Genomic DNA, 17023 nt, shown 5'->3' with positions numbered 1-17023 from the left:
TATTCGTCAGTGGTGATGAAACAGAGCACCCTCAGCGGGTCTGCTGATGACACAAAGCTGGGAGGAGTGGCTGGTACCCCAGCGGGCTGTGCTGCCATTCAGAGGGACCTCGACAGGCTGAGGGTTGGGTCCAAAAGGAACCTCATGAAGTTCAACAAAGGTAAGTGCAGGGTCCTGCACCTAGGGAGGAATAACCCCAAGCACCAGTACAGGCTGGGGGGCGTCCTGCTGGAGAGCAGCTCTGCAGAGAGACCTGGGAGCCCTGGAGGACAGCAGGCTGACCATGTGTCAGCAATGTGCCCTTGTGGCCGAGAAGGCCAACGGGATCCTGGGCTGCGTTCGGAAGAGTGTTGCCAGCAGGCCGAGGGAGGTGATCCTCCCCCTCTGCTCAGCCCTGGTGAGGCCACACCTGGAGTGCTGTGTCCAGTTCTGGGCTCCCCAGTACGAGGGGGACATGGGGCTACTGGGGTGAGTCCAGAGGAGGGCTGCTTAGGTGATTAGGGGGCTGGATTATCTGTGATACGAGGACAGTCTGAGAGAGCTGGACCTGTTTAGCCTGGAAAAGAGAAGACTGAGGGGAGACCTCATCAATGTGTATACATATCTGAGGGGAGGATGTCAAGAGGATGGAGCTGGTCTCTTTTCAGTTGTGCCCAGTGAAAGGACAAGAAGGAATGGGCACAAACCGTGCCCAAACGGGCACAAAAAAAAAAGCACAGGAGGTTCTGGCTGAATATGAGGGGGCATTTCTCTACTGTGAGGGTGACAGATTACTGGGACAGGTTGCCCAGAGAGGTTGTGGAGTCTCGTCTAGAGATATCCAAAACCCGCCTGGATGCCATCCTGAGCAATGATCTTCATAGGTCCCTTCCAACCTCGGCCATTCTGTGATTCTGTGGTTTGCGGTGCTGGGTCCTGCCGCTGGACACCTGACCCAGATCCCAGAGATGCTGTCTTTGAGGACGAGGGAAATGAGAATAACTGGGTTGGAGCGATCAAATATGCTTGTGGCTGCATGAAGGAGAAATGGAAAGGCTGGGACTTGATGGATGTGCAAAAGAGAGGGCAAACAAGCGTGCACGCAGGGCCAGATGCATGTGTGAACGGCTGCATTACAGATGGAAACACAGTCTTTCAGCACTTCCAGTGAGCATCATGCAGTGTGGGTACACCAACACACTGCAATGACTTTCGTGCAAAATTGCGTAAGAAAGTTACCTTGCTGACAGTTAACTTCTGCAGCCATACAGGGAACAGGATCTTTAGTGACACCAAGTCTGACTATTAGTTGGATTCATACTTGAAACTTAAGATTGCTTATTTAGTGAAGTAATGGAAATGACAAATAGGTAACACAAAAATACTCTTCCAGGAGAGCAGGGGCATGTTTCAGGCTCTGAGGTTTCTCAGCTATTCGCCCAGTTTGCATTTATTTGTGGATCCAGAGAGCTGCTGCTGTGGTGAGGACTGATTTTGCAAGGCTCTCAAAGCATGCAGCAAGCTTCATTACATGCATGCAGCCTCAGCAATTGCATGGGCAAATAAGAACACCCTCATATTTGCATTTAGCACATGCACGGATGTGTAACTCGGGCACAAAGTACACAGTCTCTTGCAAACACAGCAACTGCAGAGATTTCTCTTTGGTGGGAGAAAAAAGGAAAGATGAAAGCCATTCAGGCAGGGGATGCCAGGTGGCTCACTTTGCACAACCACACCTGCACCTCGTTTGCTTCTGAACGGGGAGGTGGGTGACCCATTTTCTGAGACTTTCTGGTGGAAGTTTGGGTTCACTGAGAAATCAGGTGATCTCTGTGCTGGTTTTGAACACATAGGTAAATGGTGGGAAAGGAAGGAAGGAAGGGAGGAGGTCTGGTTGATCCGTTTTGTTCTTTCTGAAATCAGAAGTACAGCCTATCTGCCTAGGGGGAAGTTTCAAGAGTGGAGTTTCAAAATGAGCTTTGTGAGATCAGGTAGGAGCTAGAAGGTATCATTAGGAGGTGTAGTGTGGTTGCCTTCACTGCAGTCTGATGGAAAAACTAACATACAAATCATAGCTGTTGTGCATCTTGTGTTGGAAGCATGTTTCTAAATGAGACTGTGGTGGAAGCACCTCCTGACTGGGTGATGGTGGCAGGAAGTAGGCAGCACTGCTGGTAAAACATTCATGAGATGAATGAATCTTTAATCGTGGTGTTTATGGTCTGATTTGTTGCTCATCTTTTCACTTCATGTTGGCTGGCTCAGTGAAATGTCTTATCAGTGAGAACAGCCATATGCTTAGAATCTCAAAAAATGTCTCTCTTAAAAGACTAGAAGCTACGCTATTGGGGAACTGTAAGGGATGACTTTATTTGCCAAGTAAGGAAAGAATGTTTAGTGGATGAATGTAAAGGCTGAAATTCTATGGCTTGCATTATGAAAGTGAGCAGGCTTTTGAAATACTCTTTATCTTGTTATAAAAACCTATATATAAAAAAAAAGACTTGCAGCAGTTCTAGTTAATTGGGTCATCTTTTTTTTTTTTTTCTTTCCTTGTAAGCTTTTAATGGTATTCCAGTATTAGGAACCAAATCTTTTGTTTCTGTTTTCTTGTTTGTTTCTAGCAAATTATAAAGAAGCCTCTGTGCTTTGGTTTGCCGGTAATGAAGTGGACCTGGTATTACCTAGTTATCTCACAGGAGTACACTGGAAGTTAACTACAGTTTGAAAAGCAACCCCAGGTCCCCTGCTTCTTAATTACCGTGCAGTAACTGTACAGCACTGCAGCCTTAGAAATAGCTTAATAATGAGTTACGGAAGATGTGACCTCCTTTTATCCCTAGTATCAGTGTTTTGAAGGTGAAAATGTTCCAGTTAGCCCTTGTTCTGGAATTGAATATTTATGACTAATTAGCAGCGGTTAGTTGACACAGATATAATTTAGCTAAAGCTTTGGCTACGGTATATTTACCGCACCAATAAAGATGCTTGTTGCAGATAGTAACGCGTGTGGTAACGAAAGTAGTGTGCTTCCCTGATCAATGTAGTTGTTGTAACTGGAAACAGCTCGGAGGCTTGAGGACTCAGAGTTCCTGGGGCTGTGGTTGAACCAACGCTACCGGAGGACGCTGCACTACCAAGTTAGAAATGCTTTCTTCCGTTTCCATGAGGAATTCAAGAGTGGGGGCGGGAAGGTTATTCCTAGGTAGGTGTGAGGTTTAGTAACTTTGGCAAAGGGGATTAAAAAGCGACGTTAACATCAAACGAATAGTTACAGATCATTCTTTGATGCGGTAAAGCTTATAGCGTTCGTGGATCTGTGTGTACATCTATGCCGAGTCTTTTGCGTGCAAAATACTCCTTGTTAGGAGTTCTGGGGTCTTCGTTAAGAGAAGCACACAGGTACCAATCCTTCACTGGGAAATCACGAAACAACCAGCGGGCAAACTCCGCGCCCGCGGGGTGCTCCGGCGCTCCCTCTAGCGACTCTGCACCACAGGTACCACCAACTTCGGATTTTTTTTTTTTTTAATTTTGCTGATGAACTCCCCTAATGTCTATTTATCACACGCTTGCTGGCAGCTGTACCGAGTGGGCGTCACATCCTGCTACGGAGGAGAGGTATGAGTTCTCAGCTAACATCTTTTTGCATGCACCAAGCAGGTTTAGTTAGAAGAAATGAGTTTCACGCAGGGGGGTGTCATGAAGCCTGGCCCTCTGAAAGATTTCGTTCCCCTAAGTATTTCAGGTGTTGTTCCAGGACAGATAACTGTACTACACCTAAATGACCACGCTGCAGTGCTGAAGGTGCAATGTAAAGCTTCACTATGGTGGGTTTTCAGAGCTAATCGGAGATGCCTCCTAACTTGGAGGTCTTCAGCTAAGAGCCCCATGAAAATTGCATCAACGTCCAAATGATTAGGACTGCAAGGAAAGTTTCTTATCAAGCATCTAAGCAGTTCACAGTTTAACTCTGAGTTGCAAAAGTGACCTTGGACTTGAAGACGCTCAGGCACTAGCAGGTAAAAGTCACCTGCAGATATTTTCAGCAATGTACAGCACTTTTGGTGAGACGGGAGCCTGTGGCATTACTGAATTCCACCAGGAGCCTGCTTATCTACCCCGGTATGTACATATAGATATGATCTTTAAGACGATCTGTAGACACTTAAAGGTGTGAAAGATTAATTTTCTACTAAAGGGTTTCAGCAGGACAAGTCAAAAGTATAGATTCTCTTACTTGCTAGCCAGCTGCTACCTGACCCTGAAAAGGCACTCGCATGTGAAGTGTCTGTTTTTGATGGTAAAGCTAACTGGCAAGGTGGAATTCTGCTTTTGAGGATTTCTAACACTGCCTCAGGTGGGACATACTGCACAGGATTTCTGTCCCAATGTATGGCCCTCGTTGGTTGCCAGGACTTTAATGTAGTAAGTGCTTTCAGGGTATGTCTGATAAACCAGGCCAAAAAAAAAAAAAGCCTATTTACTTGCTTGTCTGTTTTTCCTACCCTTAATAACAGGGGATAACCACCTAGGATATGGCAAGTACAGGTTCACTGAGTATCTAGTTTTGATTTGCCCATGACATTGATGGTTCAGTATGCACTTGTCTCCCCTTTTCAGTTAGGTTAACAAAATCCTGTGGTTTAGGTCATTTAAATCCTTCTAGACATTGCCTTACAAAGGAGCCAAGCTGACTGTGCTCTTCTGCTGCGTTTGGAAATAAAAACATTGGACGTGTTCCTTAAGACAGATTGCTTCCAGCAGATGACTCAAGGCTCTGAATGAATGGAGGGCTCTTCTGGTGCCAAGTGAAGTACATAGCCTTGGAAAGAAAAGGCATTCAGGACAGCTCTCTAGCACTTTCTGTTGCTTAGGCTAGGTGTCCTGTGTGGTTTGAGGAGCTTTCGTGGGTCCCACTTACTGGCAGCGAACTCTCAGTCTGGCAACCAAAGGTGTCATGTGAACTCTGCAAGCTGCAGCAGATGACTTGCTGTGCTGTGTTGCCCAACTATGTCCACGGACGTAGGTCTAAAATGTGTTAGCCCCCTCAGTAGCCGTGGCCAGCTCAGCACTGAGTTGCACAACCGTGTCCGTTTATGGCCGTACACGAGCATAACAGCCACCCTGAACGAGTACAGCTCATCACTGGACTCAGCTCTTTGTACGCAGGAAGATGGGTTCTTTGGAGGTAATTGCATCTGTGACTACAGCGGAGGAGACAAAGTGCAGAGTGAGTCTGAAAAATAATTGCTCATCTTAAGTCTGGATTCGTGAATGAACATGGAAGCATTAACTCTCTAAAACCTTGACCTTTACTTCTGGCTGCTTTGCCTGTTACTTGTGATAACATCTGATCTAGGGGGAATATTAAAGCTGGGATCTGACTCCACAGCAGGTGGTGCAGCCTGTTTGTTGCCCCAGTTCTGTGGCTGTGCAATGAAACCCAGCGTACAGCTGCCACAGGAGCTGCCTCCGGCGCTCTACTTGCATTCCCATGCAAGCAACACTTGCATGGGACGGCACCATCCTACTCAGGACAAAGTATTTTGAAGTCCCATGTTTACATGGATAGTTCCAGGCTTACCTTCTGTACTTTTATAATCACCTGGAGGAAATGAGAAGTCACTGCACAAAGCACGGTAGCTCAGTGCGCTGCTGGTCCCGCTGCCTTTCTGTCTTTATGAACAAGGACAAGACAGTAAAGCCTTCAGGGCAGGCCCAGTCTTCTCATCTGAGTTTGTGTTTATAACCTGTGATTGTAACTTTGCCTTTAGGCAAAATCATACTGATTTATTTAATAGGTGCTACTTACAGATGCTTGTTACAATGATTCAGTCTCCTCACTGTGTAAAAAGGAATATGTCATTGTATTTGGAGACAGCCTGTGGCTTTTGAGCGTCTTTTTTGTAACTAAAACCCTTCTGGAAAAGACAGATGGGAATTCGAATTGGCCAATATCCTACAGGTAGCCCTATCTTCACTTTGAATGGCCTGCAGCTGCTAAGGAAACCAAATTGCGGGGTGAGCTGGAAAGCAGGGATTTCTGAACTTGTAGTTCCTCAAAATTGCTGGGGGACTGCACACATTAAAGCTACACCTAAGCCGCAGAGGGTTTTCTTCATTGTGACAGCCATGGGTGAGACACTGATGGAGTGCCAGCGACTCCCGCAAGCTGTACCAAGGGCACAGAGTCATCTCTCGGGTTAGTACTGCTGTCCTCACTACCAGCTTTTGCACTTTCGGATGTGTTGGCTAAATAATCCTGGCTGCTAGAGCAGCAGAGAAACGCTGACAGCTTCCCTGCTCTGCAGGTTGGCTCCTGGCAGATGCTTCAGCGCTGCCAGCGTAAAGCAGCTGTACTTAAAGGGATGCAAATTGTAGTGCTATTGGTGGTCCTTCACTGTGACTACAGCTCAATAGGAAATAGCAGCTGATCAGCGGGGAAGCTCCGGACTTCACATGGAGTACCACGGGAAAAATATTTATATATATATATTTTTAGGGGGGGAAAATACATTTTCAAATATCTGGCTTTTTTTTTTTTAAATGGTCATAACTGAGATGTGCAGGATCAGCTTGTTCTGGTGAGAATCATATGTCTAAATTGCTGTGCTATGAGGTAAGAATACACCCCTGTGTTTTCATCTTGTTTTATCTACTTGCTGTCCTTTATGGCACCACTGTAAATGCCTCGTGCTTCAGCTGTGCATATCCTAGAATTTAAGCCAGTGCTCCTTTACCCAGCAAAAGCTTGTGTCCTCAGCGGCCTCATAGGCTGAAAAATACCTGGATTTGATGCTGTTGTTTGTTATCTGAAGCAAGGACATCCCTGAATTGGCACCTCCTGACTCTCTATTGTGCTCTGCTTCGCCATGTGACTGTGCATACTGCGTGTCAGTGACAATTTGGCTATTCACAAAGAGCCATGCCATGCATGCCTTGCCGCTCATTCTCTGCACACATCGATCTTTTGAACAAACACATCCATCGATGTTAAGGCCAGGGATTTGAAAAGGGTGCAGCAAGAGATGTATTCGGTAGCTTAATATTCTTGATAGTCTCTTAAAGCAGTTTACTTGTGAGACTACATAATGAAAACTCTCTGTGCTTAATGTTTTATTAGTAGGAAGAGCTTGTAGGTAGGACAGTTGGTGGTCTGTTTTCTCTTCAGCTGTTTAATTCTCTGTAATGTAGCCACAAGGCACTGGCTTGCCTGTTTTTAAGTGCTAGCAAGTCTCACGGGGGAATATCTGAAGCTAAAACAAAATTACAGCTTAATTTCAGTAACGTGGTGCTATCTGTGAGCGTGCCTATGCTTTGCTGGCAAATGTATAATACATAGCAGGTGGAAGCACTGAGGACGACAGCTTCCACAGCAGCACAAGGCGCTATGTTCAGTTACGATGCTCATGAAGCCTGTTCATGCTAATAATGGTGTTAGAGAGCAAGTTTTTCTTGCCCTGTTACCCTGTGTAAAGTTATGTCAAGGAACAGAAGTCCTGGTGTTGCATTACATGCATACCAGCCAAGGTGTGGAAGTACTGTACAGACAGCGAGACACCACGCTGGGGAGAAAAATCCTATATAAGGACTTGAATGAAGGAAAAAGGATTTGCGGCTGGAGGAACTTGGGCTGGGTTTGACAAGCCAGTAAATCCAGCCTTTGGACTCCCAGTGCTGGATTAAAAATGCTAAGGGATGCGAAGAACTGACCCCGTACGTGTTCACGGTGAAGATCTGAGTCTCTCTGAAGCGTTGCCGAGGTCTCTGAAGCCTTATTTCAGCTGAAGCCTTCGCTAAGCGTGGCTGTGTGCCGGGGGCAGCGGCGGGGCCGTAAAATGGCGCCCCCAGCCCCGCAGCCCCCAGCCGGAGGCCCCGGGGCCGCGTCCCGCCGGCACCCCCGGGCTGCGAGCGGCGCCCGTGTCCCCGAAACCTCCGTGCTGCCGCTGCTTAACCCCTACAGCCCGCTCCCCGGCGCTGATCGCGGCTCTCTTCCCCTCGGGGCCTGCTCCCGGCGGCGGCTTGGGGCCGCCCTCACCTGCGCGGGGCCGGCCCTGACGCGTCCCGCCCCGCCTGGCAGCGCGGGCGGCGCCTCCGCGGCACCGGCAGCGGGGAGCGGCGGAGCCGGGCCGCCATGGAGCCCCGCAGGGAGCCAGGTAGGGCCGGGCAGGGCGCTGCCCTCCGCCCGGTTAAACCGCCGGGGGAGCGGGGCTGGTTATTTTTCACGGGGGGCGGCCGCCGGCCGGGGAAACGCGGAAGCGGAGGTGGGGAGGGAGGCGCCCGGCCGGCGGCTGCCACGTCCCGCTGGGGCCGGCACCCCCCCGGGGCAGCGGGGGGAGAGGGACCGCGGTGCCCGGCTTGTGCCGGGCCCCAGCGGGGAGCTGCCTGCCCCCGAGGGGCTGCTGCCCCTGTGGGTCGCCTTTAGCGTGGGGAGGGTCCGTAAAACCTTCCTAATAGTTTGATTTTTAACAAGCAAAGCGGGCTCCCGAGGATATAGGTTGTGTGTCGCGGGGTGCCAGCCTGTGTGCGGGTCTGGACCCGAAAGCTTCCCCCGCAGAGGTACTGGTAGGATGTGCATACACCACGTTGTGCCCAGCCCCTTCCCACTGGGCCAGCACGGACGCGGGTCAGTGCCCAGCTTCGTTAGAGCAAGGTGATTGCGCTGCCTGGGGTGTCCGTGCCCTTGGGACCATGCCACTCATCTTTCATACTGAGAAGCTGGACACGCTGGTGGCGAGCACAGCCACCCACTGCGTGGCCGAGCCGCCTGTCCGGCCGGGTGAGGGACTCGGGCGCTGGCCTTGATCGGTCCGAGCCTGTTCTGATGTTTTCAGGCCGCTGCTGGGTGCTTGTAAATGAGGAATGGCTGATTACTTGGCACAGAGAGAGAGGGGTGAGCTGGCTTTCCTGGAGCAGAAGGTAACGTGTAAGGGGCCGAAGCTTTCCTCAGGGAGGTTCTTCTAACTGTTCCCGAGTCCTGCACCGATCCTCAGTATGTGCTTAAACCCCACCTCAAAGCTGTGTTCTTGGGGACTGGCAAACAGAGCCATTCAGCCAGGAAACAGTGTAAGTGTTGATCTGAATCTCACTCCAATTGCATGTATGTTAACACAGATTTCAGTAATTGTCCTGAAGCTTTCTCAGGTTTAGTTACTGCACTTACAGAGACTTGGACAGCTTCTAGGGGAAAAAGCTAAATATTGAGCTTTCCTCAAGAGCTCTAGTGACAGTGCTGGCTCTTCCTGGCGGCTTGTCCTGTTACTGAACTCATTTTTGCTTGAAATCCAGCTCTGAATAAGGAGGGTGCTGCGCCCCAGACTGCATAACAAAGCAGTGTATCTGGTGTGACAAAACTGATTGCCGTGAAGCTTGCATAGTATAACACCCTCCTCTGCTACCTTTGCTTTAGGGGGTGAGTATGCTATTTTGTCTTTCAGGCAAGGTGAAGACCTGCAGGTACAGGGAGAAAAACCTACAAAAGGCAACACGCTTGTGCCTGTTCAGTTAGGGGCTTGTAGTACCCTGCTGGCTAGCCCTCAGAGGCTTTTCTCTGGCAAACTGGAGTGCTCGTACTGGAAATCCCATCTGATGATGCAGCGTTACTCACCAATGACATGCATTTTGCTAAACCCCAGGTTGTCAAGTCCTGTCCCTGGGGCTGGTGTGAACATCCTGGGTTGCTTCTGTTAACCACAAATGAGTTTAAAACTGCGTGTGTTTCCCCTCCCACCCACCATCTGTATGTGTCAAGAAGCAGTCTCTGCTTAGCTTGTGCACTGAGCCCTTATGTTGGAGAAGGGTGGAAAGGAAGGTACTAGCCTATGACCAGCAGCAGAATCATTGAGTGATTTTTTTTTTTATTTTATCTTTTTACTTGGAGAGGCTTCATTTTCAGCGAAGGGATGTTTGGCATTCCTTTAAATGATGCTCAGTGCACACTCCTTTGCCAATCACTCTGGAAAGCTGGGGCTTTGAGTGCTTGGAGTCTCTTGCTCTGTGATTACAGGCACCAAAGCAGTGCTGCCAGTTCAGGCTGAAGGGATGTAGTATCCTGAGCTGAGGAGACCCTTCTTCTATTGCTTTGTGTCGAGGTGCCATGAATAAAAATCCTGTCTTTGTGTGGGCTAAGTTGCTGAATGGGCCAATAACTGAAGTTGCATGGCTTCTAATGTCCTTTTTTAATAATAATAAAAAAAATGTACTTGGTTTTGCTTGCAAAAGAGTATCTCTGTGGCTTGCTCCGATACCGTTAGTGCAGGTCCCATGCACCACTGGGAAACAAGGCTGGAGCAGCCCCAGCAGTACAGAAGCAGCACATTGCGGTGCTCTGAATGAGGAGGCTGCTTCTGAGCAGTCTAGTGACCGCGCACAGCACAAACCATGATCTGGTGATACAGAAATTGTGATTTTTGTGATATAAGGTGGTTGTATATTCAGCAGCTCTTCACTTACGTATACCAGTGCCTTTCAAAATGTCCTGTTCATGGGGGACTTAGGAGTCCTGAAATACTGCGTGTGATTTAAGAGAGCATGTAAGCCTTTCTTTTCCTAGAGCCTTGACTTGCATTTCTGGGGCTGATAAAGTGGACTTTAATGTTCCTTATATGCCGAGGGAACTCTTTGCTGGCAGTGGGACAAAGCTTACCTCATTGTCCGACCGAACAAAGGAGCACCTCTTTCTTCTGCTTTGTTTGCTTTCTTTATCACGAAGTACTTGCAGTACCGGCGGTAAGATTTTTCTTAATGTGCTGTTGTAAAAAATCAAACGCTTTATAAGTAAATAAGACAGCTGTTGTCAGAACTGCAAAGGAGGAGTTAGCTCGCTGAGCTGAGCATCTGTAGCAGCCTCCTCAGGGTGAAGGAGGGAGAAATAGAAGACCTGTTAGGTCAGTGGGTCCCTTGAACAGGAGCAGATCTGCCTGAAATCTCTGGGAGGGGGAGATCTTGTTCTGACCTGCACTGAGGGTCCTGGCTGTTGTTACATGAAGTACTTATCGATGTTTCCGTCCTCTCCTCAGTGGGCGCCCGGATGAGGCGCTGAGCTGCTGGGGATCAGTGCGCGGTGTCGGAGGGGCCCTTCGGCAGCTGACATGTGCAGCTGCCTGTGTTTTGGCACAGCGTGGGTGGCTGGAGCAGCATCAGCTGTTCTTGCTAGGCCAAGGATTTGGGAATCGGAGGGTAATGGGAAGTTGTCATTTGTAATCACCCCCCTTTCAGGAGGAGGAGCAGGTGGGCTGGTGATAAGGCTGTTGCTTGTGGTTTGCACAGATCTTCTGTCCATCTTCCCTAAAGCACATGCTGTGGTTTGCATGTATCCTGTCAGGAAAACCCTCCACCCAGCTAGAGCTCCGAGAAAAAAGCCTGTTCTCGGACCACTTGAGGTGGGGAAGGCTCAGCTTAAGGGTCTGCTTCCTCTGATCATCCGTGAGGCTAAGCTGTAACTGCTTGCAGCTTTTAAAATCCCAGCGATGTGAAATTCCAGCAGGTCTTCTCTTCCAGTTTCCCACACCTCAAAGCCCTGCCAAACAGCCCGTGGGCTCCCCTTTCTCCTTCTAAAAACGCACATCTGCGCAACGAGAGACCTCGGAGGCTCGGTCTGGCCCTGCCAGTTCAAAACAAACCGGGACTGTGGTGGTGTGAATTAGGTGGGTGCCTTGCTCTGCGTGATTTATGTGCCTTGTGGTAGAGTGGTACAGCTGACTTACGCTGTCAGATGCCCTGTAAAGGCCAGAGGGGACAGAAGGGAAAAAAAGCCTTAGTCATGGCTGCCTTCCTTCCTTCCTCCTCTCTTTGCTGCCCTCACCGTGAGTGCAATCATCAGATGACCTTGCCTCAAGCCTCTGTCAGGTTCCTCTTTTGGCAAGAGCAGCGGTGCAGGGCTGAAGCGGACTCCTTCCTCCTGCCATCGCTCTGCTGCTTCACGAGCAGGTCTCGGGGCTGTCCCCTCTTCCTCTGCTTGCCCTTTTAACAGGAAGGGGCCCAGATGATTTTCGTGGGGAAGGAGCTCCCCAGCCAGTACAAAGAAGCCTTGCATGAAGTCAAGGGATGAGACTGACCACGTACCATCAGTGAGTTGTGTGCGGATCGCTGTTTCTAGAGAGCACTGGACACTAGTGCAGGTGAGGGAGGATGTCAGCTGTACAAAAGAAGTGATGTTTCCGTGGCAGCAGGAACAGGGAGTCTTCCTGAGAGCCAAGGTCTTGATGACCAGCTTTCAAAAGGAGGGGGGAAAAAAACCACAACCACTCCATTCACTTAACAGGGGAAGAAACAAAGGTGTTGGTTGTTGAACCCTGTGCACCAAATGTCTGATAGCTGTGGTTTTTTTGCCTTTTTAAGGAAACCTCACCTGCAGGTAGAGTGGTGGCAACTCCACTGTTAGCTCTGCTGGAGTCCTGGTAACGTGGGCACTTTATATGGAGGCTCTCACATCAGAAGAGGGGAGGTGTTTACCCTTGTCCTTTTAATACCCTGCAGTGAGTAAGCAGAAAAATGTCAAACAAAGGATGACTGAAAGGGAAAGCGAGCATTAAGTGAGATTAAGCACTAAATTGAAATGCTGTTGTTCAGCCAAAATTGTTCCTCTGTCAGCTTCAATTTACAGCTGCAGAGGGACCACTTACGTTCCTGTTAAAGGCAGCGAGCGTCTTCAGAGCCCCTCGGATCTGGGTTTGTATTAGCATTAGCCAGAGAGGCTGGAGCCTTTGATCAAAAACCTGTCGTGGAGGCAGCACTTCCCAGCACAGGTCCTCTCCTCTGAAGGTCTGCAGGAGCAGACAAGCTGCCCGTAACTGTCTAATCTGGCTCTCTCCTGCAGGTGCAGTGTCACTCCTGCTGTTTTATTTCTCCTCTTCTTCCTTTCCCTGTGGCTAAGGGAGCTGAACGGACACGTAGCTGTGTGCCAGCCTTGGCAGCAAAGTGTGGCGTGAGCTATCGCTGGTGTAGAACGTGGCTGCCCTGCTACGGAAACATCTGTGTCTGGCAGAGGTAGGGCTGGCTGTGTGAACTTCTCAGCTGTGGCTGCAAGTGGTGGCCATCAGCTGCCCGAGGCTGCAGCTGGTTGCCCTTCGGGGAGGGGAAGTGCAGTGAAGAGCGTGCTGGTTGGCACCTTGGGCTGTTGTCTGCCCCTTTCTGATGGGGAACAAGCTCTCGCTGTCTATCAGAAACCAGCAGTGGTATGAATGCCGTCGCTGAGGGGTGCAGCTTTCCTGTTTCACCGGCCGATTTCTCCATTGCAGAATCAGAGAGCAAGCAGCGAGTGTCCTCGGGTGCTGACAGGCAGCGGGTGCGCTGCCTTGGTGAGCCTGAGGTGCTCCAGTGACTCCTGCCCAGCGGAGCTCCTCTGTGGGAAGGAAGGTGCTGAGCCGCAGCCAGCAGCGGGCTCTGAGCTGTCCCTCTGCTTCGAGCCGAGCCTGCTGTGCTTAAAACCTCCATGGGCACTTTGCATGTGCGTGTAGCGTGTGAGTGTCAAGAATCGTTACTGTAATTGAAGCTTTAGCTCAAGAATGATTATTAATTTAGATCTAATTATTGCAGGAAGATTACTTACACAGGTGAAGTCTCGTTGATAGCAATACAGCTAACATTCTCCTATGCGCACACAGTTTCTGCGCCTTCTCCTGGTGTTATTCTCATCCTTCTACTGACTCCTAAGGCTGCTAACGTCACGGTGGTGGTGGCAGGGGTGTTGAGAGCAAGTTGGTGGTATTGTGACTCCTTTTTGGGGAGGAATGTGCTGTTGGTGGCTTCTTCATCACTTTAGGATCTTTAGGATCCTCTTCATGTGTTTGCTAACATGCTTTTTACCCCTTTGCCTTTTCTTTCACTGGTTTGCAAGCTCCATGTTACACTCAAATTCGCTATATTTAGCACCTTTATGTGTGTTAGTTCCAATTTCTTTGCTCTGTTACCTCTGAAATCCAGTTTGGTCCCGCTGTGGGTCTCTGCTGATTGACTTCCTCATAGCTGTGGGGTCTCAGCTTGGAGCAGTGGCAATACCCTGCTGCAGGATCACAGAGGCTGGGGAGCAGCTTGCAGCTTGCTGTGGGTGGTGGGAGAGGTTAGAAGAGGCAGAAAGCAGACATCTTTTCTTCTTTTGCTTTCCCTTCTGTAGCAGCTAGAGGGAGTGGGGCTTTGTCAGAGCCTTCCAAGCTGAACGGTGCACAAAGGGATGTGACCTGGGCTGGATTTGGTGTTTTGGTCAGATGCTTCCCCTGTGCTTCTCTGGGATCAGAGCCCATGCTGGTCTCACTTAGTGAGGAAAAACCTTGAAAACCTTGAGAGAGAAAATTTGTAAGTAACGCTTCTTAGCTGTAATTTAGCACAGCAAAGCAGCGTGTTTCAGCTCTGCCTCAGAGGCGTTGTTCATGTCTGTTTTGCTTTGTTTAACTTTTTCTAAGGTACTTAAATTAAGCTAATAGCGGGAGTCCGAAGCTGAGCAAAATTTAAACCTGCTCATCCAGCTCCTCAGCTGTTCTCAGCCCAAACACACCGTGGTGTTTGAACGGCTGGCATAACCCGATGTAGTTGAGCATGCCTCGAAAGCTTTGCCGTGTCTTAAGGAGCATCAGAAAGAGGCTGAAGGAAAAAGCAGCGATGATTCCCCTGCCCGCAGACTAACAGCTGTTGTTGGCCAACCTGCTGTCTCTTCTGTGAGCTCTGGTAGCTGTGTACAGAGCCGAGCTTTGCCTGAACGCAGGCTTCAGTGGGCAGGAGCAGATCAGGGCCTGCTGTCTCCACAGCACCGCCCAGACCTGGGCGAGGTGGTCCCTGAGGATCATCCCCGAGCAGCTGAGCGCTGCCGGGGTGAGGAGCTTTGAGAGCCTGCTTCCCAGGGCTGGGGAAGGAGCCTTGTTTAAATATCGACTTCCCTGCTGCCAGCTGTCACCCTCTTGGCAGAAGACAGACAGGCTGTTTTACTGCAGCGTGCTCTGCTTTGAGCCTTGAGCTTTTAAAGCACCTGTCCTGCTGTGCTGCCTCTCCTTGCGAGCCGATTGCAGTGTTGTGCTCTGCGACTTTGTTTTAGAGGGGATTTGATCTCGAGTAAGAGGATAGACCCTTGATCTGCTCTTTGAAAGTGTATTTTCTGCAAGGAAGCTGGGACTTTTGTCTCAGGCTTGGTATCCTGAATGCAGTACAGATGCTTTTGGTATTTCCTTCAGATCCTACTGCGTCCCGCTCTGCGGTTCTGGCTTGGGGATGGTGACGTGAAGGGGATGGATTGGCAAGCAGCACCGCTGTGGCCAAGCTCCTTATTTTAGCTCACTTTCCTCCCTACCTCTCAGCACAGTGGTTTCTTGAATTCTAGCTTTCCCCTGAAGATCACTTTGGACAACACTGGGAGCCTTGAGCAAGGTGGGGAGAGTTCAGGGCTAGGACTGAGGGGTCTCCTGGGAGCTCTGTTCCAGCCTGGGGCGCTGCCCCCTCCGATACAGCCAGCCCCAGCGCAGTGACCTGGACTGAGTTCCTGTCTTTTCTTCTTCCAGGACGACTTGAGTGTCTGCCTGGCGGGTACCTGTTTGTTCTTGTTCTTCAAGGGTTTGTCCTCTGGCTTATGACAGCCAACAGACCAGGCTGGTTCTTCAGGAGCCCCAAGCAGCTGTAGCACAGTTCCCCAGCTACAGTGTGTGCAGACTGACAGCTGGGAGCAAGCCCCTTGAGGGCTGGAGGGAAGGGATGTCATCCGGGGGACCTGGGCAGGCCTGGGAGGTGGGCCTGTGTGAACCTCATGGGGTTCAGCAAGGCCAAGTGCAAGGTCCTGTGTCTGGGCTGGGACAATCCCAAACACGAATACAGGCTGGGCGGAGAACAGATTGAGAGCAGCCCTGAGGAGAGGGCCCTGGGGGTGGTGGTTGCTGGCTCATGTTGAGCTTCTCATCAATGCATGCTTGCAGCCCAGAAAGCCAACCATGTCCTGGGTTGCATCAAAAGCAGCGTGGCCAGCAGGGCGAGGGAGGTGATTGTCCTCCTCTGCTCCGTTCTTGTGAGACCCCACCTGGAGCCCTGTGTTCAGCTCTGGGGCTCAGAGCAAAAGAAGGACACAAGTATTAGAGTGAGTCCAGAGGAGGGCCATGAGGATGATCAGTGATCTGGAGCCCCTCTCCTGTGAAGACAGGCCGAGGGAGTTGGGGTTTTTCAGCCTGGAGAAGAGAAGGCTCTGGGGAGACCTTACAGCGGCCTGCCAGAGCCTAAAGGGGGCCTGCAGGAAAGCTGGGGAGGGACTCTGTGTCAGGGGGTGGAGTGATAGAACAAGGGGGAGTGGCTAAAAGAGGAGAGATTTAGATTAGGAACAGGTTAACTAGAACAGGTTGCCCAGAGAAGCTGTGGGTGCCCCATCCCTGGTGGTGCTCAAGGCCAGGCTGGATGGGGCTTTGGGCAACCTGGTCTGGTGGGAGGTGTCCCTGCCCATGGCAGGGGGTTGGAGCTGGGTGGTCTTTAAGTTCCCCTCCAACCCATGTGATTCTACAACATGCAAGTGCTTGAACTTGCCTCTCTTCAGTACCCGGACCCAGTTTTTACCTCTCAATGCAGAATGAAAAATTGTGAGTTGCATTATTAATAGTTAGTTAGATTCTGAGCACTTTCTGTGCGCATGGCAGAGCTACCAAACCTGGTGTAACAGTGGTGTGCAGGGCATTATTAGCTAGACCACTCCTCAAGCATACAGGTTGGAAGGTTTACCAGACTAATCCATTAAAACAGTTCATTACGTGGACTGGAGCGTGACCGTATTTTGGGTGGGTTAGGATAGATGTGTTTTTTATGTTGTGAAATGGGGCATGTGATGGGTGAGCTTGTGCAATAGGAAGTGATGCTAAATGCAGACTTCAGTGCAAACCCTAAGAGTAAAGCTTTTCACTGCTCCTTGATGTTGAGATCCAGCTCAAATACTGTGAGGCTCTCGTATTTCAGTAAAATAAATGGTTTGACTTGCTCTACTTACTTCCCTTTAGAAATATAAGTAAGGATACTGGAGATCAGCTTATCCAAGTATGTTGATGTTTAGGAAAACTTGCCTTTAAATGGAGTAGACTGGGAC

General features: G+C 49.9%; 1 protein-coding gene across 6 annotated transcripts in view; it reads left to right on the top strand.

Moving 5' to 3' along the window:
* The window catches only part of TPD52 (tumor protein D52), a 129084-nt gene continuing 112061 nt past the window's right edge, over positions 1-17023 (top strand). For 3 of the 6 annotated variants that reach the window (XM_066993117.1, XM_066993116.1, XM_066993114.1), the window contains exon 1: positions 1673-1835. In XM_066993117.1, coding sequence (XP_066849218.1) covers positions 1688-1835 — 148 coding nt within the window. In that variant the 5' untranslated portion in view covers positions 1673-1687. The other 3 variants (XM_048068242.2, XM_013172425.3, XM_048068241.2) reach the window with 3 other exon arrangements.

This window comes from Anser cygnoides, chromosome 2 (assembly GCF_040182565.1).
Source record: "Anser cygnoides isolate HZ-2024a breed goose chromosome 2, Taihu_goose_T2T_genome, whole genome shotgun sequence".
Taxonomy (NCBI): Eukaryota; Metazoa; Chordata; class Aves; order Anseriformes; family Anatidae; genus Anser; species Anser cygnoides.
This window is presented reverse-complemented; position numbering and strand designations above follow the sequence as displayed.